The sequence below is a fragment of the Salmo trutta genome, chromosome 1, assembly GCF_901001165.1.
Source record: "Salmo trutta chromosome 1, fSalTru1.1, whole genome shotgun sequence".
In the NCBI taxonomy this organism is placed as follows: domain Eukaryota; kingdom Metazoa; phylum Chordata; class Actinopteri; order Salmoniformes; family Salmonidae; genus Salmo; species Salmo trutta.
The window spans coordinates 26,290,653-26,308,374 of NC_042957.1; the positions used below are offsets into that span (position 1 = coordinate 26,290,653).

The 17,722-nt window shown below is 44.0% G+C and overlaps 1 protein-coding gene across 4 annotated transcripts in view; it reads right to left on the minus strand.

Moving 5' to 3' along the window:
• coq8aa (coenzyme Q8A, genome duplicate a) overlaps positions 1-17,722 on the minus strand; it is a 41,343-nt gene that overhangs the window by 589 nt on the left and 23,032 nt on the right. The window contains exons 5-14 of one of the 4 annotated variants that reach the window (XM_029750995.1): positions 14,500-14,574; positions 12,129-12,203; positions 7,732-7,817; positions 7,318-7,458; positions 4,135-4,216; positions 2,067-2,160; positions 992-1,133; positions 599-706; positions 322-387; positions 147-233 (exon numbers count right to left, since the gene is read on the minus strand). In XM_029750995.1, coding sequence (XP_029606855.1) covers positions 147-233; positions 322-387; positions 599-706; positions 992-1,133; positions 2,067-2,160; positions 4,135-4,216; positions 7,318-7,458; positions 7,732-7,817; positions 12,129-12,203; positions 14,500-14,574 — 956 coding nt within the window. Of the gene's footprint in view, positions 1-146; positions 234-321; positions 388-598; positions 707-991; positions 1,134-2,066; positions 2,161-4,134; positions 4,217-7,317; positions 7,459-7,731; positions 7,818-12,077; positions 12,204-14,499; positions 14,575-17,722 lie in introns of all 4 variants that reach the window. The other 3 variants (XM_029751004.1, XM_029750986.1, XM_029750976.1) reach the window with 3 other exon arrangements.

Genomic DNA, 17,722 nt, shown 5'->3' on the forward strand with positions numbered 1-17,722 from the left:
TGGGTTCAGGGGGAGCCATTGTAATTAAGTTATGGGTATTCACTACTCAGTTTATGCCATGGAGTAATGGAGAGCCTTCTCAATTCAATGTCTATGACTAAATAAACTAGTATGTGGCATTGTCGATTACGAATGAATTGACTCACCTTTGACTCATAACCTGTGAGGAACTTCATGTCTACTGATCTCTTCCGAACCCCCTCTCTGTCTCCCTCTGCTGCTGACTTGATGAGCTGGTTAAAACAATGAAATGTCACACACGTCGAAGAAATCATTTTTGATCGGCTATGTTTTGTTGTGGGATAAAGCCTAATACCTTACCTCAATGTAGATGTCAGTGAAGTCCTCACTAAATCCTCTCGTGGCGCCGAAATCCAACAATGCAACCTATGGATGGAACAAAAGTAATGTTTAGTCAATCTAAGCATTCAACAACATCATCATGCTACTGGAGGTGGTTACTGCATAGGCTTGGCAGGCTCTACAGAAGACACCAAGACAAGACCCATTTAAACAGAGATCCTTTAGGAGGGTCCTCAACATTAGTTAGAGGACTCTAATGATGAAGTCGTTAACAAGAGTTAAAAGGCAGACTCACCCTGTGTGTCTGTGGGTCGTAGAAGAAGTTGGACCAGTTGGGGTCAGTCTGCATGTATCTGAACTCAAACAGCTCCCTTAAACAAAGTTTCAGGATATTCTCACAGATCTGACACACACATAGCGAGAAAGAGGCAGAGAGAAAGAAAGATACTTTAAGAACACACATTTTTCAGTCTGCAATTTCACCACCAAGGGGCAGTAATACACTGTAGCAGGTGTTTTGGCGGGTGAGGTGACAGAAATGAGTTTGTTGTAGTGGCGTTTGTCTTACACATCAAAACAAGCTTGGCAAGCAGAAAGCACACATCAAAATCCACAAGTACACAATGTACAATAAGTAAACACATAATGGTGGCCTTTGTTAATGAACACAGTTGCGGCATACAGTGACCTCGTTCTTGAGCTCCTGGGAGAGTTGTTCAGCCTGGTCCAGAGGGAAGCCTGGGACCAGCTCTGTGGTGAGGACGGCGTGGCTGCTCAGCTCATCTATTACATCTGGTACATAGAAGAATGGGTGGTCTTTCAGCAGCTCCCTGTACCAATCACATAACCATCGTCAGACGCAGGAACAACACAACACACAGCTTTGAAAACTCAGCTCTTAGGACTAAATGGGAGTATATGTACATTATTTATGTCATGACAATTCACAGGGTATTTCCAGTGTTTTCAAAAGGCATTACGTTACTGTATGAATTTATAATAACAAGGTATGATCTTCTCTTCAAACTCCACAGATGTATCAGTGAGTGACCTCTACAACAACTCATCTCCACAATCCCTCAAATAATCCTGTCTACACTCCAGCTGTACAAATCACTGTTTAATACTGTATGAACATGTATAGAAGGGAGAGTGTCACCGGCCATGGTCAAGGTGAAAAAGCATGTCATCCACAGCTGGTGCGTACTGTATGTAACAGGAGCCTTCTATCTAGACATAAATCTTATCTCACACTCACCCTGCCTGCCTGCCAACAAACCTGGGGATGGAGCGGGGACAGGGGGCATGAGGAGAGGGGGTGCTTGTTGTCTCCTTGTATTATGTCCAGATCGGCTATATTTAAATGCTGGCTGTAGATGAATGATGCACTTTTATATCAAAGTCATCAAACCAACACTCCCCAGAGGGCTGGAGTGGCTATTTGTAGACCCTACCGGCTACAGTACATTTCCTGATCTGGAGTCATATGATATGTTGTGTTGTCCTCCCACCACGATCTGGAAAAGGCACTGTGTTTAAGAGATTCATTTACCTTGTCCCCCTTGGGATTTATGGATTTACTAAGTGGTCACTAAAAAGCCACAGCTTGGGTCATCAAATTCCTATTGCTCGGCTACATCCAAAAGATAAAGCAATCTTCCCCCCCTTCATTTCTGGAACTTGCAGTGACGATTAGATGATGAAAGTAGTTACGGGGAGGTGGTCTTTAAGAGAAAGCTCATCTGGCTGTTTTGATCACTCACTGGAATTTCTTGGCACATTTGGCCTCTCTTATGTAATCACATTCCAGTGCCAGCTCTCTGCTCATCACCTCAATCAGATGCTCAGGGAAGAGACCTGCACAAGATGTTAACAGAGGGAGAAAGAGCGAGAGAGATATAGAGAAACATATGGATTATGGTTGACTGAGGCCTAGAGGGATGTGTGCTCGGATCATTCCCAGAGTACAGTGGAGGCCCAGACTGATGGGTATTGGACACCATCATCGATTATCTGCTGGGTGACTCTCTGCTATCGACGACAGCGTGGGCTTTATTTTTGGCATGCGGTAACTGTCAAACGCACGTTAGTTAGAAATTGTCATGTAAAAACTGGTGCACTGGCATTTTCCACCCCTTAAGCCAGGTTCGACAATTTACCTGTCTAACATCAGCTTGTTTGCGCTGAGGTGGAGGTGTGGAAATAAAACGTGCGCCAAAATGCCAATTTCAGTCAGCGCAACTACAAATATTGAAGAAGGACCGAAAGCTGGTCTTAGCGGAAATACAATTGGTTATGGAATTGATTTTGCCAGCAGATGTGTGCACACAGTAGTCGTATGTACATCACCAATGTTTAAAACAGACTGCATATAGTTTTTCCTTATCTTTAAAAAAATGTTATGCATCTCGGACCAAACAGTCAAATCGCGGGAATTCCGATCGCTGCCTGTGGTGCTGAATCAGCTTGTAGACTATATTTGCCTGTTTTTTTTGTTTACCTTTCACGTGGCTAAGTCACTACCGGCCATATCAACGGCGATGGTAGACTATAGCTACATTTACATTTTACATTTTAGTAATTTAGCAGACGCTCTTATCCAGAGCGACTTACAGTAGTGAATGCATACATTTCATACATCTTTTCTCCGTACTGGTCCCCCGTGGGAATCGAACCCACAACCCTGGCGTTGCAAACACCATGCTCTACCAACTGAGCCACACGAGACCACTATATATATATATTGGACATTTTACAGCTCCTGTGAAAAGTTTGGACGAGCGTTAAACCCTCTTTAGTCTACATTGTCTTAGGCCTAATATGCCCACGGGGAGCAATTATGGTAACTGTATTTAGACATAGCCTATTTAAAACAAGTTGTTTTGTTTTAGTCAAATTTTATTCAAATTATTAACTGTCTTTTTAGGTCTTATCTTTAGTGAATTTTATCTTGCTTAGTGCTCAGCAATGGTAGGAACTCCTTCAGGACTGTTGGAAAAGCTTTCCAGATGAAGATGGTTGAGAGAATACCAAGTGTGCAAAGCTGTCATCAAGGCAAAGAGTGGCTACTTTGAAGAATCTCAAATATAAAAATATATTTGAATTTGTTTAATACTTTTTTGGTTACTACATGATTCCATATGGGTTATTTAATAGTTTTGATGTCTTCACCATTACTCTACAATGTAGAAAATAATACAAATAAAGAAAAACCCTAGAATGAGTAGGTGTGTCCAAATTTTTGACTGGTACTGTATATCCATATTTAAGCCATGCATATTTAGCAAATATGGGATAGGCATAGATTTTGTTTCTGTAGGCTATTTAACAAACTAGGCTATTACGGACTAACATTCGAATTGTAGCAGGTGACAACATAATACATAAAAGACCGTAAATACACAACTTGAACCAATCACATATTTATCAATGGAGCACGTTCTGATTGGCCAGTGAAGAGGGTCAAGACTCAACATGCCTTCAACTTGTCTATTCATCAAAACCCAGCAATTTCGCGCCACAGCCAGCTACTGAGCCCATAATTCTGGTTGTAAAAATAGAAAAAATATTTCTGACACACTCCAAACCTATAGCGCTACTGCCTGCTCTTATATTTACCATTGCATTAGGGTTGTTAAAATAGAGCCCCGTGTGTGTGTGAACAGGATCAGAGTGTGTGCTTACAGGGAGGGGGGCAGTATATTCCCCACGTTATGTTGTGCTGCATGTGTGATTTACGCTATGATCACTACATCATGCTACAAATAAAAAACATAAAATAAAAAATCTAATTCTACAAAACAAATCTGAAATCCGTTCAGGGATCGTCACCTTCAGGCAGTGCGTTGCTCATGGTGAGGAGAGTCATCAGGTTGTTGATGTCACTGTCGATGCTTTTAGCCACTCCGGGGTACTGCATGGGACAAACAGAGCAGGAGAAACAGCATGACAAAACAACCATGTTTACCAGTTTGACTCCCTGACACCAAAAACCAGCCCTGACGACAAGCTCCGATGTGAAAACACTGCCATGATAAAGGGACACCATAGTGCCCTCAAAGCTCATCACTAAGCTAAGGACCCTGGGACTAAACACCTTCTGCAGCTGGATGCTGGACTTCCTGACAGGCCACCCCCAGGTGGTAAGGGTAGGGAATAACATATCTGCCATGCTGATCCACAACACGGGGGCCCCTCAGGGGTGCGTGCTCAGTCCCCTCCTGTACTCCCTGTTCACTCATGACTGCAAGGCCAGGCAAACTCCAACACCATCATCAAGTTTGCCGATGACACAACGATGAGAGAACCTACAGGAAGGTCAAAGACCTGGTCGTGTGGCTCCAGGACAACAACCTCTCAACGTGATCAAGAAAAAGGAGATAATTGTGGACTACAGGAAAAGGAGGACTGAGCACGCCCCCATTCTCATCGACAGGGCTGTAGTGGAAAAGGTTGAGAGCTTCAAGTTCCTTGGTGTCCACATCACCAACATGGTCCAAGCACACCAAGACAGTCGTGAAGAGGGCACGACAAAGCCTATTCCCCCTCAGGAGACTGAAAAGATTTGGCATGGGTTCTCAGATCCTCAAAAGGTTCTACAGCTGCACCATCCTGACTGGTTGCATTACCACCTGGTTTGGCAACTGCTAGGACTCCGACCGCAAGGCACTACAGAGGGTAGTGTGTACGGCCCAGTACATCACTGGGGCCAAGTTTCCTGCCATCCAGGACCTCTATATCAGGCGATGTCAGAGGAAGGCCCTAAAAATTGTCAAAGACTCCAGCCACCCTAGTCATAGACTGTCCTCTCTGCTACCGCACGGCAAGCAGTACCGGAGCACCAAGTCGAGGTCCAAAAGGCTTCTTAACAGCTTCTACCCCCAAGCCATAAGACTCCTGAACAGCTAATGAAAGGGCCACCCAGACCCCTCTTTTACGCTGCTGCTACTCCCCGTTTATAATCTATGCATAGTCACTTTAACTTTACCTACATATACATATTACCTCAATTACCCGGTGCCCCAGCACATTGACTCTGTACCGGTACCCCCTGTACATAGCCTCGCTTGTTAACTTACTGCTGCCGTTTAATTATTTGTTACTTTTATTTTATATTTTTTTCTTAATAACTTCTTGGTGACAGGGAGCAGTATTCAGAAATTCAGATGAATAACGTTCCCAAGGTAGGATATGCATATTATTAGTAGATTTGGATAGAAAACACTCTGAAGTTTCTAAAACTGTTTGAATGATGTCTATGAGTATAACAGAACTCATATGGCAGGCAAAAACCTGAGAAAAAATCCAACCAGGAAGTGGCAAGTAGTTTTTCTATCTAATCCCTACTCAAACTAGTGTCTGTGGGGTCATTTTGCACTTCCTAAGGCTTCCACTAGATGTCAACAGTTTTTAGAACCTTGTTTTATGCTTCTACTGTTACTGGGCAGAGAATAGGAGCTGACTCAAGCCTGGGACCAGTGAGTTGTTTACTGCGCGAGCACGTAGGTGTGCCCTTCCTTCTTTTTCCTCTGTAATGAATCCGCTATTGTCTGGTTGGAATATTATCGAAGATTTATGTTAAAAAGACCCTAAGGATTGATTGTAAACATCATTTGACATGTTTCTACGAACGGTAATGGAACTATTTGACTTTTCGTCTCTGGTTTTGCGCTCGCTCGATCTGAACAAGAGAACAAAACGGAAGTATTTGGACATAAATATGGAGTTTATCGAACAAAACTAACATTTCTTGTGGAAGTGGGAGTCCTGGGAGTGCATTCCGACGAAGATCAGCAAAAGTAAGTGAAGATTTATAATACTAATTCTGAGTTTAGTTGACTCCAGAACTTGGCTGGTAACTGTATAGCTTGCTTTGATGGCTGAGCTCTGTACTCAGAATATTGAAAAATGTGCTTTTGCCGTAAAGCTATTTCAAAATCTGACACAGCGGTTGCATTAAGGAGAAGTGTATCTATAATTCTTTCAATAACTGTTGTAAATTTTATCAATGTTTATGATGAGTATTTTTGTAAATTGATGTGCTCATTCACCGTAAGTTTTGGAAGGAATACATTTTCAGAACATCACGCGCCAATGTAAAATGGGGTTTATGGATATAAATATGAACTTTATCGAACAAAACATGCATGTATTTTGTAACATTGAGTGTCATCTGATGAAGATCATCAAAGGTTAGTGATTAATTTTAGCTGTATTTCTGTTTTTTGTGACGCCTCTCCTTGCTTGGAAAATGGCTGTGTGGTTTTTCTTGTTTAGGCGCTGTCCAAACATAATCTAATCTTATGCTTTCGCTGTAAAGCCTTTTTGAAATCGGACACTGTGGTTGGATTAAGGAGCATGCTTGTTGATAGTGTGTACCGCGGCTAGCGTCCCACATGTCCCAGAGAGGTTAACTTCTTAAAGCATTGTTGGTTAAGGGCTTGTAAGTAAGCATTTCACTGTAAGGTCTACACCTGTTGTATTCGGCGCATGTGACAAATACAATCTGATTTGAAATGCTAATGAGACAGGAATTTAAACTTCTGAAAAGCACTAAGAGCCACATCTATATACAATTTTGGAGATACATCTCTATTGTTTATGAGAACAGACAACAGAGCTTACTCTAAAGTATTTTGAGATAAACAATACAGAGTTGACACACAACACACTCCCATGTGATTCAAAGGTCATGTTTTATCTTTTCAAGGAAAGACGAGCATTGCCTTAAATGGAGCCATGAGAACAGCAGAAAAACAAATCAGATTGTGGAGCTAATGCTGCTGATATTTGTTCTCTCATTCAACATCGGTCATTTCTACACTTCGGACTATTACGTCAATGCAGCAGATGAGGCCTTTAAAGTAAAAACAGAGGATATGAAATGCCTATACTGTGATGTAAGGTTTGAGAGGTTTGTTCAGGAGGGTGCAACATTACAGTATGTTCAGATATAGAAATATATTGGTGTAAAATACAGCATCCTCCTGAATGACTCCCAGGTCTCCATCTCACCTGGATCTTCATGGCCACCTCCCTGCCGTCCTTCATCTTAGCCAGGTGGACCTGTCCGATGGAGGCCGCAGCAAACGGCCGCTCCTCAAACGAATCCAGCTTGTCCCTCCAGTTAGGGCCCAGGTCGTTGTTGATGGACTTCTACACAGGGAAAGGGACACATACCTAATGGCAGCTCCCTCAACAGCGTATCACTGCAATGGGCTATAGCCTTCAATGATGGTACCTTATTAGAAGACTAATAGGTATCTGTTATTCACTTTCATTGTCTTGTCATGACTGACTGACTGACTGACTCATGACTCAAAGAGCAGCTTGTTACATTTTTTCCCCTAGTACTCCCCTTTATAGCCAGGGGCTACAGGGCTAGTGACGAGGGGACTTAAGAGTAGGTTATTTAAGGTGAGACATTACCGTCATCTGCTTGATGGGCATGAAGTCTGCACTCTGTCTCACACGCTCAAATATCTTGGCCAGCTGGGGGTTGATGAAGGCATCATCTGAAACACAGATGACAGGGAGAAGGCAGTGAATGACTGATCAGGCTGATTGATGCACAAGTCAGAACAAAACATGAGACAAGTCATCTTGTTCCGGTCTGCCAACCTGTTCATTACACTATGCACCAACACAGGACAGGAAATGACAGGTCTTAATCACAATGTCTTGTTCAGTTAAAAATGACAAATTAATATAAATAAAATCTAAGGCCTTAGTACCTCTGGGCATTTAGAGTTTCACAATTTACAGGTCCTTGCCATTGTTCACTAAATGTCTCTGGCAGGCCAAGATGTTTGGCACAGCAACCACCTTCACATAACTGAAGCTGGCAGTGCCGTAAAAGGGCCCTTAGAAATGTTATAGCAACAGAGATGTCTGTGCATGTTAAACAAAACAAAGTGGTGTGAGCCGCACTGCAGGGCATTGTGGGTAAGATCTACAACAGTATAAACATTCCGACAACAAGTGGGGAAAAAGCACCGGAGGAGAACAGCAGCAAAACACATGACGGAGGTCAGAGGAAGAGATTCCTGCCAGATTCAGCTGATTGTGAGTGAGGGTGACTTTACTCAGTATTTAGGCTTAGTTTGGCAGAACCAAAATCTATTCTCTGAATCACATCCATCGGCCTGTTTTCTGAACTGAGAATTACCGAAGTGGTGATTTTACCTGTCTTACTTTAAATTACAGTGATTATTATGGATGTTTATCATGATTTATCTGTTATGATCAGACAGCCATTGAGTCAAATCATTAAAGAGGTTCTCTGGTACTTTTGTCTCTGCCTGGCCGGTTTCCCCTCTTTCCACTGGGATTCTCTGCCCCTACCCCTATTACAGGGGCTGAGTCACTGGCTTACTGGTGTTCTTCCATGCCGTCCCTGGGAGGGGTGCATCACTTGAGTGGGTTGAGTCACTGACGTGGTCTTCCTGTCTGGGTTGGCGCCCCCCCTTGGGCTGTGCCGTGGCGGAGATCTTTGTGGGCTATACTTGGCCTTGTCCCGGGATGGTATGTTGGTGGTTAGAGATATCCCTCCAGTGGTGTGGAGGCTGTGCTTTGGCAAAGTGGGTGGGGTTATATCCTACCTGTTTGGCCCTGTCCGGGGGTTTCATCGGATGGGGCCACAGTGTCTCCTGACCCCTCCTGTCTCAGCCCCAGTATTTATGCTGCAGTAGTTTATGTGTCGGGGGGCTAGGGTCAGTCTGTCACATCTGGAGTATTTCTTTTGTCTTTTCCGGTGTCCTGTGTGAATTTAAATATGCTCTCTCTAATTCTCTCTTTTTCTTTCTCTCTCTCGGAGGACCTGAGCCCTAGGACCATGCCTCAGGACTACCTGGCTTGATGACTCATTGCTGTCCCCAGTTCACCTGGCCGTGCTGCTGCTCCAGTTCCAACTGTTCTGCCAGCAGCTATGGAACCCTGACCTGTTCACCGGACGTGCTACCTGTCCCAGACCTGTTGTCCCAGACCTGCTGGAACCCTGACCTATTCACCGGACGTGCTACCTGTCCCAGACCTGCTGTTTTCAACTCTCTAGAGACAGCAGGAGCGGTAGAGATACTCTCAAAAATCGGCTATGAAAAAGCCAACTGACACTTACTCTTGTGTTACTGACTTGTTGCACCCTCGACAACTACTATGATTATTATTATTTGACAATGCTGGTCATTTATGAACATTTGAACATCTAGCCCATGTGCTGTTATAATCTCCACCCGGCACAGCCAGAAGAGGACTGGCCACCCCTCATAGCCTGGTTCCTCTCTAGGTTTTGGCCTTTCTAGGGAGTTTTTCCTAGCCACCGTTCTTCTACACCTGCATTGCTTGCTGTTTGGGGTTTTAGGCTGGGTTTCTGTACAGCACTTTGTGATATCAGCTGATGTAAGAAGGGCTATATAAATACATTTGATTTGATTTAGCCAGTAGTTCTGAAGGTAGGCAAAAGTGGTCCCCTAAAATTGCACACGCGTCACATATGTGCACCAGGTCATTGTGCCCTCTCCCGTTCTGCTGTGTGTGCATCTTGATAGCTGTCACTCAAATGGCGAGAGGCTGAAGCTCATTGGCTAGAACTCAAATTGCTAGGGGGCTGGCTCATGTTGGGGAAAATGGCACACCACAGCGTACAGAAAAACAGTCACTTTCAAACTAGGGATTTAGTGGCTAATTAAGGTAAGAAAGTAATTCTGCTCATAGATTTTAAACCTCCAGCCCAAAGCAGGAGGTTTAAAAAAATACTTAGTCGCCAAAGTTCCAGAATATGTCTTTAACCCTTTACACATGTAGAAATTGACCTATATGGATAGGGGCAATTTGAAATGATTCTAACAGAAGAATTATAAAAAGCATATGCATAACCATGGTAGCAAATTAAAGAGAACCCTTTGGAGTTCATGGGGAAATGATCAGGCCGAAGGTGAGAACAAAACAGTTCATCTGGCACAAGACTGAATCCAAACACTAAACCGTTGATTTCATGTGCATTTCACATTTACTGTACATTTCCCAGAAATGTATACCCTGGACACATTCAGTAACATAACAAGATTCATGGCAATTTTGGGGTAGGTGCAACAAAATAAAAAAAAAGATGACAAGGGTTTGAGTGAGAGGTCTAACTGGTGTCTCCAAGTGGTCACAAACACACCTCTCCAAACTGTGCACAGTTCCTAAGTCATTTCAACACACATTTATGACAAAGAAGAGTCTTCAAATATATGGTGCTTTGTTGAGCTCTCCTAGCTTTGTCGTTAAACTGAAGCAAGCACACGTGTAGCTTTTTTCCTTTGGAACACAGCCCTGCATCCCCACCATCACACAATTACGGTTGTTGTTTACACAATGCAAAAATGTACTATTATAAATCACAATCTGGGTCAGGTGGGCATCATTTGAAAGTTTGTCCTATTGCCAACGTGACTAGCTAAGTTATAAAATACGAACTTAGTGTTAGGCTTTCACAAGGCACTTCAGACAGATTGTCATTTTGGTGCGCATAGAATGGAGTCAAACGTTGATACTGTAAATGATATGAGTTTTCAATTACGGAAATGTGAAGCGCACATTTGTACTCATGGGTGTGTGGCTGCTTGTAGGACATCAAATCGGTATTTATTATAATCCTCAACGTCTCATCTTTCAGAACACATGGACTCCTCTCGAATTACAGCATTTCCTACACTCCGACAACAAAAAGTGCAAAAGTAACCCAATTAGCAGGAGGGATGGGGCATCTTTTTGTTGTCTCAAGGCTTAAAAATCCTTCTTCAACCTGCATCCTCCCCTTCATCTACACTGATTGAAGTGGATTCAACAAAATCTATCGATAAGGGATCATAGCTTTCACTTGGTCAGTCCATGTCATGGAAAGCGCAAGTGTTCATAATGTTTTGTACACTCAGTGTATGCCCCAGGTTGATAACAATAACTGAAATTCTGCAACTAAATCTATTACTAAGATTCTGCATACAGTTAAGACCTACCTGTATGCAATACCTTCCTAGAATACCAAGCCAGTTTGAAAACCAGTTGTGTCTAAAAACAGCAGAGGACACCTGCTTAGTCACTTCTGTTTACATAGGGAAATATCAGCTGTTTTCTAACAAGGAGCGATTCTGGAGCTTTGGTAGAGACCGGCCACTTCAAGACTCAAAGGTTGCAGTTCTGACATGGCTGGTGGCTTATTGTGAGCCCTGGCTATGCCTTGGCTGTTGCTGTCCCTCAATAGTACATTTGGTATGTGTCACACAACTGACATGACAATGGCAGGAGAATGCCTGTGCATTGAGTTGCATTAATCCTACGCTGTGCCCTGTGGCGCTGTTTAACAGCTAGCTGGAGCAGTTGGGAATTAAGGATGGGCATGTGTTGTTGTGAGCCGACCTGAGGTAAACTAGGCGATGCATGAAGAGATGCCAGTGAGCTGGGAGAGGGCCAGAAATAACTCCCGTCTCCGTCACATACTAATCTACAGAGGCTGGATTTAAGGCCTCACGGTATCAGCCCAGCGGAGGTTATGAAGATGACTCAAGACTGCCCTGACACTAGGGGAAAGGGTCATGCAGCCTGCCATGCTGCAGCACAGCAGACGTCGCTGGTGTGGGCAGTAAAAAGACGGAATGGCAAAGCCACAAACAACAACTAACCATAGGTCAACAGAGCAGCATAGAGGGGTGACTGGGGTCGCAACGGGAGAGAACGTGTGGAGATCAGAGAAGGTGCTACTGGAGGTGTGTATTACAACGTAAGCCAGTTGTCACCTTGAATGCTGAGCATCTGGCCCAGTTTGAGTGCGGCGCCGCGGACCTTACACAGCGTTCTGACGATCCGCTCTGCGTTAGCCTCTGACAGGAATGGGCTGGAGTCCAGAACGGCCTTCTTGTCAGCTGAGGGGAGAAATAACAGTCAGCTCTATGCTAAACTCTGAGGTTGGCATGGAAAATGTGATTTTCCTGGCGAGAGGTAAACTAAATGTTGAATCTCACGGGTTTAGTGGATAGGTAACTCTTTAATAAATTATATGTAACTACAACTCGAGTTGGGAACATTTGAGGTAAAGGTGGCCAGCTGTTAAGTCAAAACAGTGATATGATAACTCCTGACTGAGGAGAAGGCCTAACGCAGTGAGAGAACAGTGAGAAGGGTCACTTCCACGCTACTGACACTCAACACATGGTGTAGAACACCAGCGCTCTTCCTCACACCCTGTCTAGAGCACCCCATTCCCATAATAAAAACGTGTTTACTAGAAGACTGCTGAGGCCTGATATGTGAATGTCTTCCCTGGTTATACCGTAGTGTGTTCAGTCCATGTGGGGTGTGTACGTCAATGTGTTCTATATTCCTGGGTTTGTTGGTGTAATGTAGTCTCTGATTAACTCATTAGGCTCCATCTGTGGCGTCTACACTGGGGGTCACCGTACTCCCCCCTCCCCCTGCCGGCTGCTCTCCCTGGACGAAGATACACCAGGGCACAGCCTGGACACAAACCAGCTTAAAGCCTACCCACATTCCAGACATTTAACCAAAAAATACATTTAAAAAACGAGGCATTTTCATAAACCAGTGAGGAATCTTGTCTCTCTAGGTCAGGGCAGCCCAATTCCGGTCCTGGAGGGCCGAAACTTCGTTTTTTTGTTTCTACCTGGTAGTTACAGTAACTGCACACACCTGGTGTCCCAGGTCTGCACTAGTCTCTGATTTGGAGGATGACAACCAGAAGTGTTTCGGCCCTCCAGGACCCAGGACCCAGCCCTGTTCTAGGTAGTGCTTTGTGTAGCAGCACCAGTCGGTCTGGTTTGAAGCCCCCAGACACCCTCCAGCAGAGAAAGAGGACCCGCCTGCCAGGCAGCCCAGGTGGAGTGGGGGGGGGGGGGGGGTGTCAGTGGGCCACAGTCAGAGCGGTGCAGACTAAGGCGTTAGGAGCAGAAGGAGATTTAAAAAGGACTGTTATCTTGAACCAAGATTACCTCAGCCAAAGTACTGCTGCTACGTCGTATCCCCCAGGACAGTCTTGATTAGCATAACGTCAGACCACCAGTAGATCTGCTCTGATGACCAGCTATACTCTACCACTACATACTCACTTTGTATTGTGCAGCAATTATGCTCATTTGAGAATGATGTGTACTTGTATACCATCTATGACTTAAGTTTGATTTGTATTTTACCCCCTTTTTCTCCACGATTTCGATCTTGTCTCATCGCTCAACACCCCAACGGGCTCAGGAGGTGAAGGTCGAGTCATGTGTCCTCCGAAACATGACCCGCCAAACACACCCGCTTAACCCAGAAGCCAGCTGCACCAAAGTGTCAGAGGAAACACCGGAGTCGCTAGAGCGCGATGAGCCAAGTAAAGCCCCCCTGGCCAAATCTTCCCCTAACCCGGACGACGCTGGGCCAAACGTGCACCGCCCGATCACGGCCAGTTGTAATACAGCCGGGATCGAACCTGGGTCTGTAGTGATGCCTCTAGCACTGTGATGCAGTAGCTTAGACCGCTGCGCCACTCGGGAGGCCCTTAATCATTTCTGATCCATGGATTAAAGTTGGAGCTTCATTCACAGCCCTAGATTCAATGTACTTGTCTTTCTCCCAGGGTATTAAGGAGACAATGGCTCTGTGAATAGCTGTATAGTTGCCCCTGCACTAGATTAGACTACCACACCACCTCCAGCGGTCCAGCCATGGCACGGCAGAAAACTAATTGAAGAGTGCGCTGGAAAGGTCAGCTCAATAAATGGCCCTCTCCAATTCTTCCCCCGACAGCTGCAGAGGGTAATATCACAGAGGTCAGTTTCATTAAGGGCCCTTTGTAAGAGCTAAGACCACCCACACACACACCTCAACTGAACCTAACTATAGCAGAGTCTAAGAACTATAGCCTAGCGTTTTTAGCTACGCTGAATGACGTTTGATTGATTTAGATATGAATTATTATGCCTCTCTGCATGTCTGTATAGGTTCATCATCATATCATGCCCTTGTCCATTGCATGCTAATTGAAAAGGTTGATGTCATTCCTAGACGGGTTACATCCTGCAAGAAATGTCAAAGGGGCATTGCGTGCATGTTACTGCCGGGTTAAGCGTCTAGTATGCGAGTGTGCATGCATGTACATGTAATGTCAAACATAAGCTCGCTTCCAGATACCGTAGGAAACAGCTTATGTTAAACAGTTACCGTTATCCTCACTTGGCCTCATGCTCTTCTTGGCTACCTCGGCCAGCGCTCCGAAGCCCAGTCCTACAGCCAGACCTGTGAGGACACGACACACCAGTGTTAAGACATCCTTTCATTATGACATCCTGTCATAGCATGCTGTTAAGCTCTGGGTCGTTCAGTAGGGTACAACGTTATGGAACGTTCAGATAGAAATACATTGTGTAGAACAGACATGGTTCTCTGCCATGAAGCGCGAGGAATCGTTCCAGCTCTATTCATGGCCTTTATTGACAACGTTCAGATTATTGTGCCCTCCAAAAAAAGGTTAATAAAACCAATTTTTACATTCTTAAAATATTGCACAGTATAGCCCATTGGGTAAATTGCGTCACCTAGCCTTTTGCTTTCCCCATGACATATCAGTCAGGTCAAATCAGTTCCTGCTAGCTCTAGGAACAGTCATTTATGCCAGTCTAGTCTATTTAAGACACAGACGCAGTTCAGTCTTTTATTTACAGACAGATGTTAATAATTGAACCTCCAAGACTGTCTCTGACAGACTATTTTGCCATTTCAATAACTTAATTTCAATAAAAACCTTGAACCCACCTGTCCCTACCGAAAGAATTGCCGGGCCTCGAGGAGCACCAATAGCCACCAGTCTAATAAATCCATTTAACTAGAAAAGCCTGGCCCCTGGACCCCCTTCGTACAAATGTAATTTGGTTGCGTTTATAAAAGGTGTTAGGTAACAGAATACGAAGTGTAAATATTTGAAAGAACATAACCTTTTCATTAGTTTGTTACTGTGGGCTATACGTAAAAATGATTGTATATATTTTTTTTAACAGAATTTCAAGTATAAAAGCCATTATATTTGTGGATTGCCTTCATTACAACTATGAAACAAAAAACATGTGCATTGAAACACAGTAACAGCATATTTTTATAATGACAAAACAAATTTAAAAAAAAAGTCAAAGAAAATATCAGTAGCCTAAACATCAGTATAGGCTCCAAGCTTGCTTGTGTATAGTGAAATCAGCACAAAACCAAGAATGGCATTGAAAGGCAGTGAAAAAAAATACTCTATTATTGTCAGTTATTGGTCACATTATTTGTGGCCTCACTCGCGCTTACACTATGGTGTGCGTCTTCACGCAACAGTTAGATCTCATTTAGCCGCTATCCCTTGTCCTAACAGTCACCACAAATCTGTGTCACTTTCACTTGAGCGCAACACTTCCCCCAAACAACTGGCTTGCAGCTGAAACAAGTGTTGTAGGTTCTGTTCCGAGTGCATCTGCCCAGCTTGCAGTTTCTCCTCCCCAGGAGCTGTGCGTAATGTCTCTCACGTAGCCTATGTGCCAGACTCATGATGATGAAGTCTGTCCTGCTCATGGTGTTCATGCACTGCTTTAACAACACTTCTGCGTTGATAGCAGCCAAGTCAAGCATGTTGTAGAACACAGCAACAGGCCAGCGTGCTGAATTGATAGCAGAGCAGTTACAACACTGACTGGATCAACCCTTTGGTGTTAATTCTGGCATAGTTCTCTACTTGTGACTACGCAGGAATTTGGGCACAGAAGAGTAATGCGTCACTGTACTGAGAATATGAGGGGCATTCAGATCTGCAGCACAGAATTAAGATCACACTTAACTGGCACATTCCATGGAATGTACGGTAAATGTTATTCAAGTAATGCACCCAAAACAACATTCAATAGTGCTGAGCTCGGCACATTTTGTGGCACAAACCGCATGGCACAGAAACAAAAAAAAGCTTGATCACAGTACAGCAGCGCGTTACAGATCACGGAGAGGAAAAAGTGGGGAAATACGGTTAACTTAATGTGGCCGACGAGCTGTTTGCACCATTTGAACCCGTGACCTTAGAAATCCAAAACAAGCCCCGTCTTTTCCCCTCTGTTAGGGAGAATTCTAGGTCATATCCTGCCAATGATTAAACTACCAGGCTGTTTTCCACAACACCAGGAGAAAGCCTGATCAGTTAGTCAGTCAACCATGCAGCCACACCTGTGGTCCAAAACACCATGTGTATTGTATACTTTGAGTAGCACTTCCTACACTGGTTAGATCTAGGGCTGGGAAATGTGAGGGACCTCACGATACAACACTCACGATACTTAGGTGCTGATACGATATTTATTGTGATTCTCAAGATTGTATATGTATTGCGATTCGATTCTGCGATTTTATGTTCCAAACATATTACTCACTATATGTCTGCTTCAGAGAGACGAGAGAGCACGAGAAAACGAGTTTTGCTTAGTCAGGGAAATAAAAAAAAAAGTGCTGAAAACATGTTGGATCACTACTTAAAAAGATGGAGAACAAGCTACAGGATGAAACAATGTTATGTAGGTACAGCAGACTAGTGCTACTGTATTTACTGAGTGTACAAAACATTAAGAACTCTTTCCATGACAGACTGACTAGGTGAATCCAGGTGAAAGCAATGATTCCTTATTTATGTCACTTGTTAAATCCACTTCAAAATCAGTGTAGATATGAAGGGGAGGAGACAGGTTAAAGTTTTTGTTAAGCCTTAAAACAATTGAGACATCGATTGTGTATGTGTGTCATTCAGAGGGTGAATGGGCAAGAGAAAATATTTAAATGCCTTTGAACGGGTATGGTAGTAGGTGCCAGATGTAGGGCTGTCGTGGTGACCATATTACCGCCACACCAGAGTCACGAGTCATGACCGCAGTCAAATTCCCTGTGACTGTTGGTCACGGTAATCCCAATCCAAAACTGTGCAAATGAATGGCGCTGACAGGTAGCCTACCAAACTTGCTAATGGCAAATCACTCTCTAAACACATCATGATTGAATTTGAATAATGGAGGACAAAATGGTGCATACCGTTCCTAAAGGACCTTATGGACAACCGGTCTGATCCGAGTGAGGGAAGCAGCAGAAAAACTAAATAGTTTTGCTACTTTAAAAAAAACAAAATTGTATTTTTCACCTCTTTTTCTCCCCAATTTCGTGGTATCCAATTGGTAGTAGTTAGTCTTGTCTCATCGCTGCAACTCCCGTACGGATTCGGGAGAGGCGAAGGTCGAGAGCCATGCGTCCTCCGAAACACAACCCAACCAAGCCGCACTGCTTCTTGACACAATGCCCATCCAACCTGGAAGCCAGCCGCACCAATGTGTCAGAGGAAACACCGTACACCTGGCGACCGTGTCAGCGTGCCACAGGAGTCCCT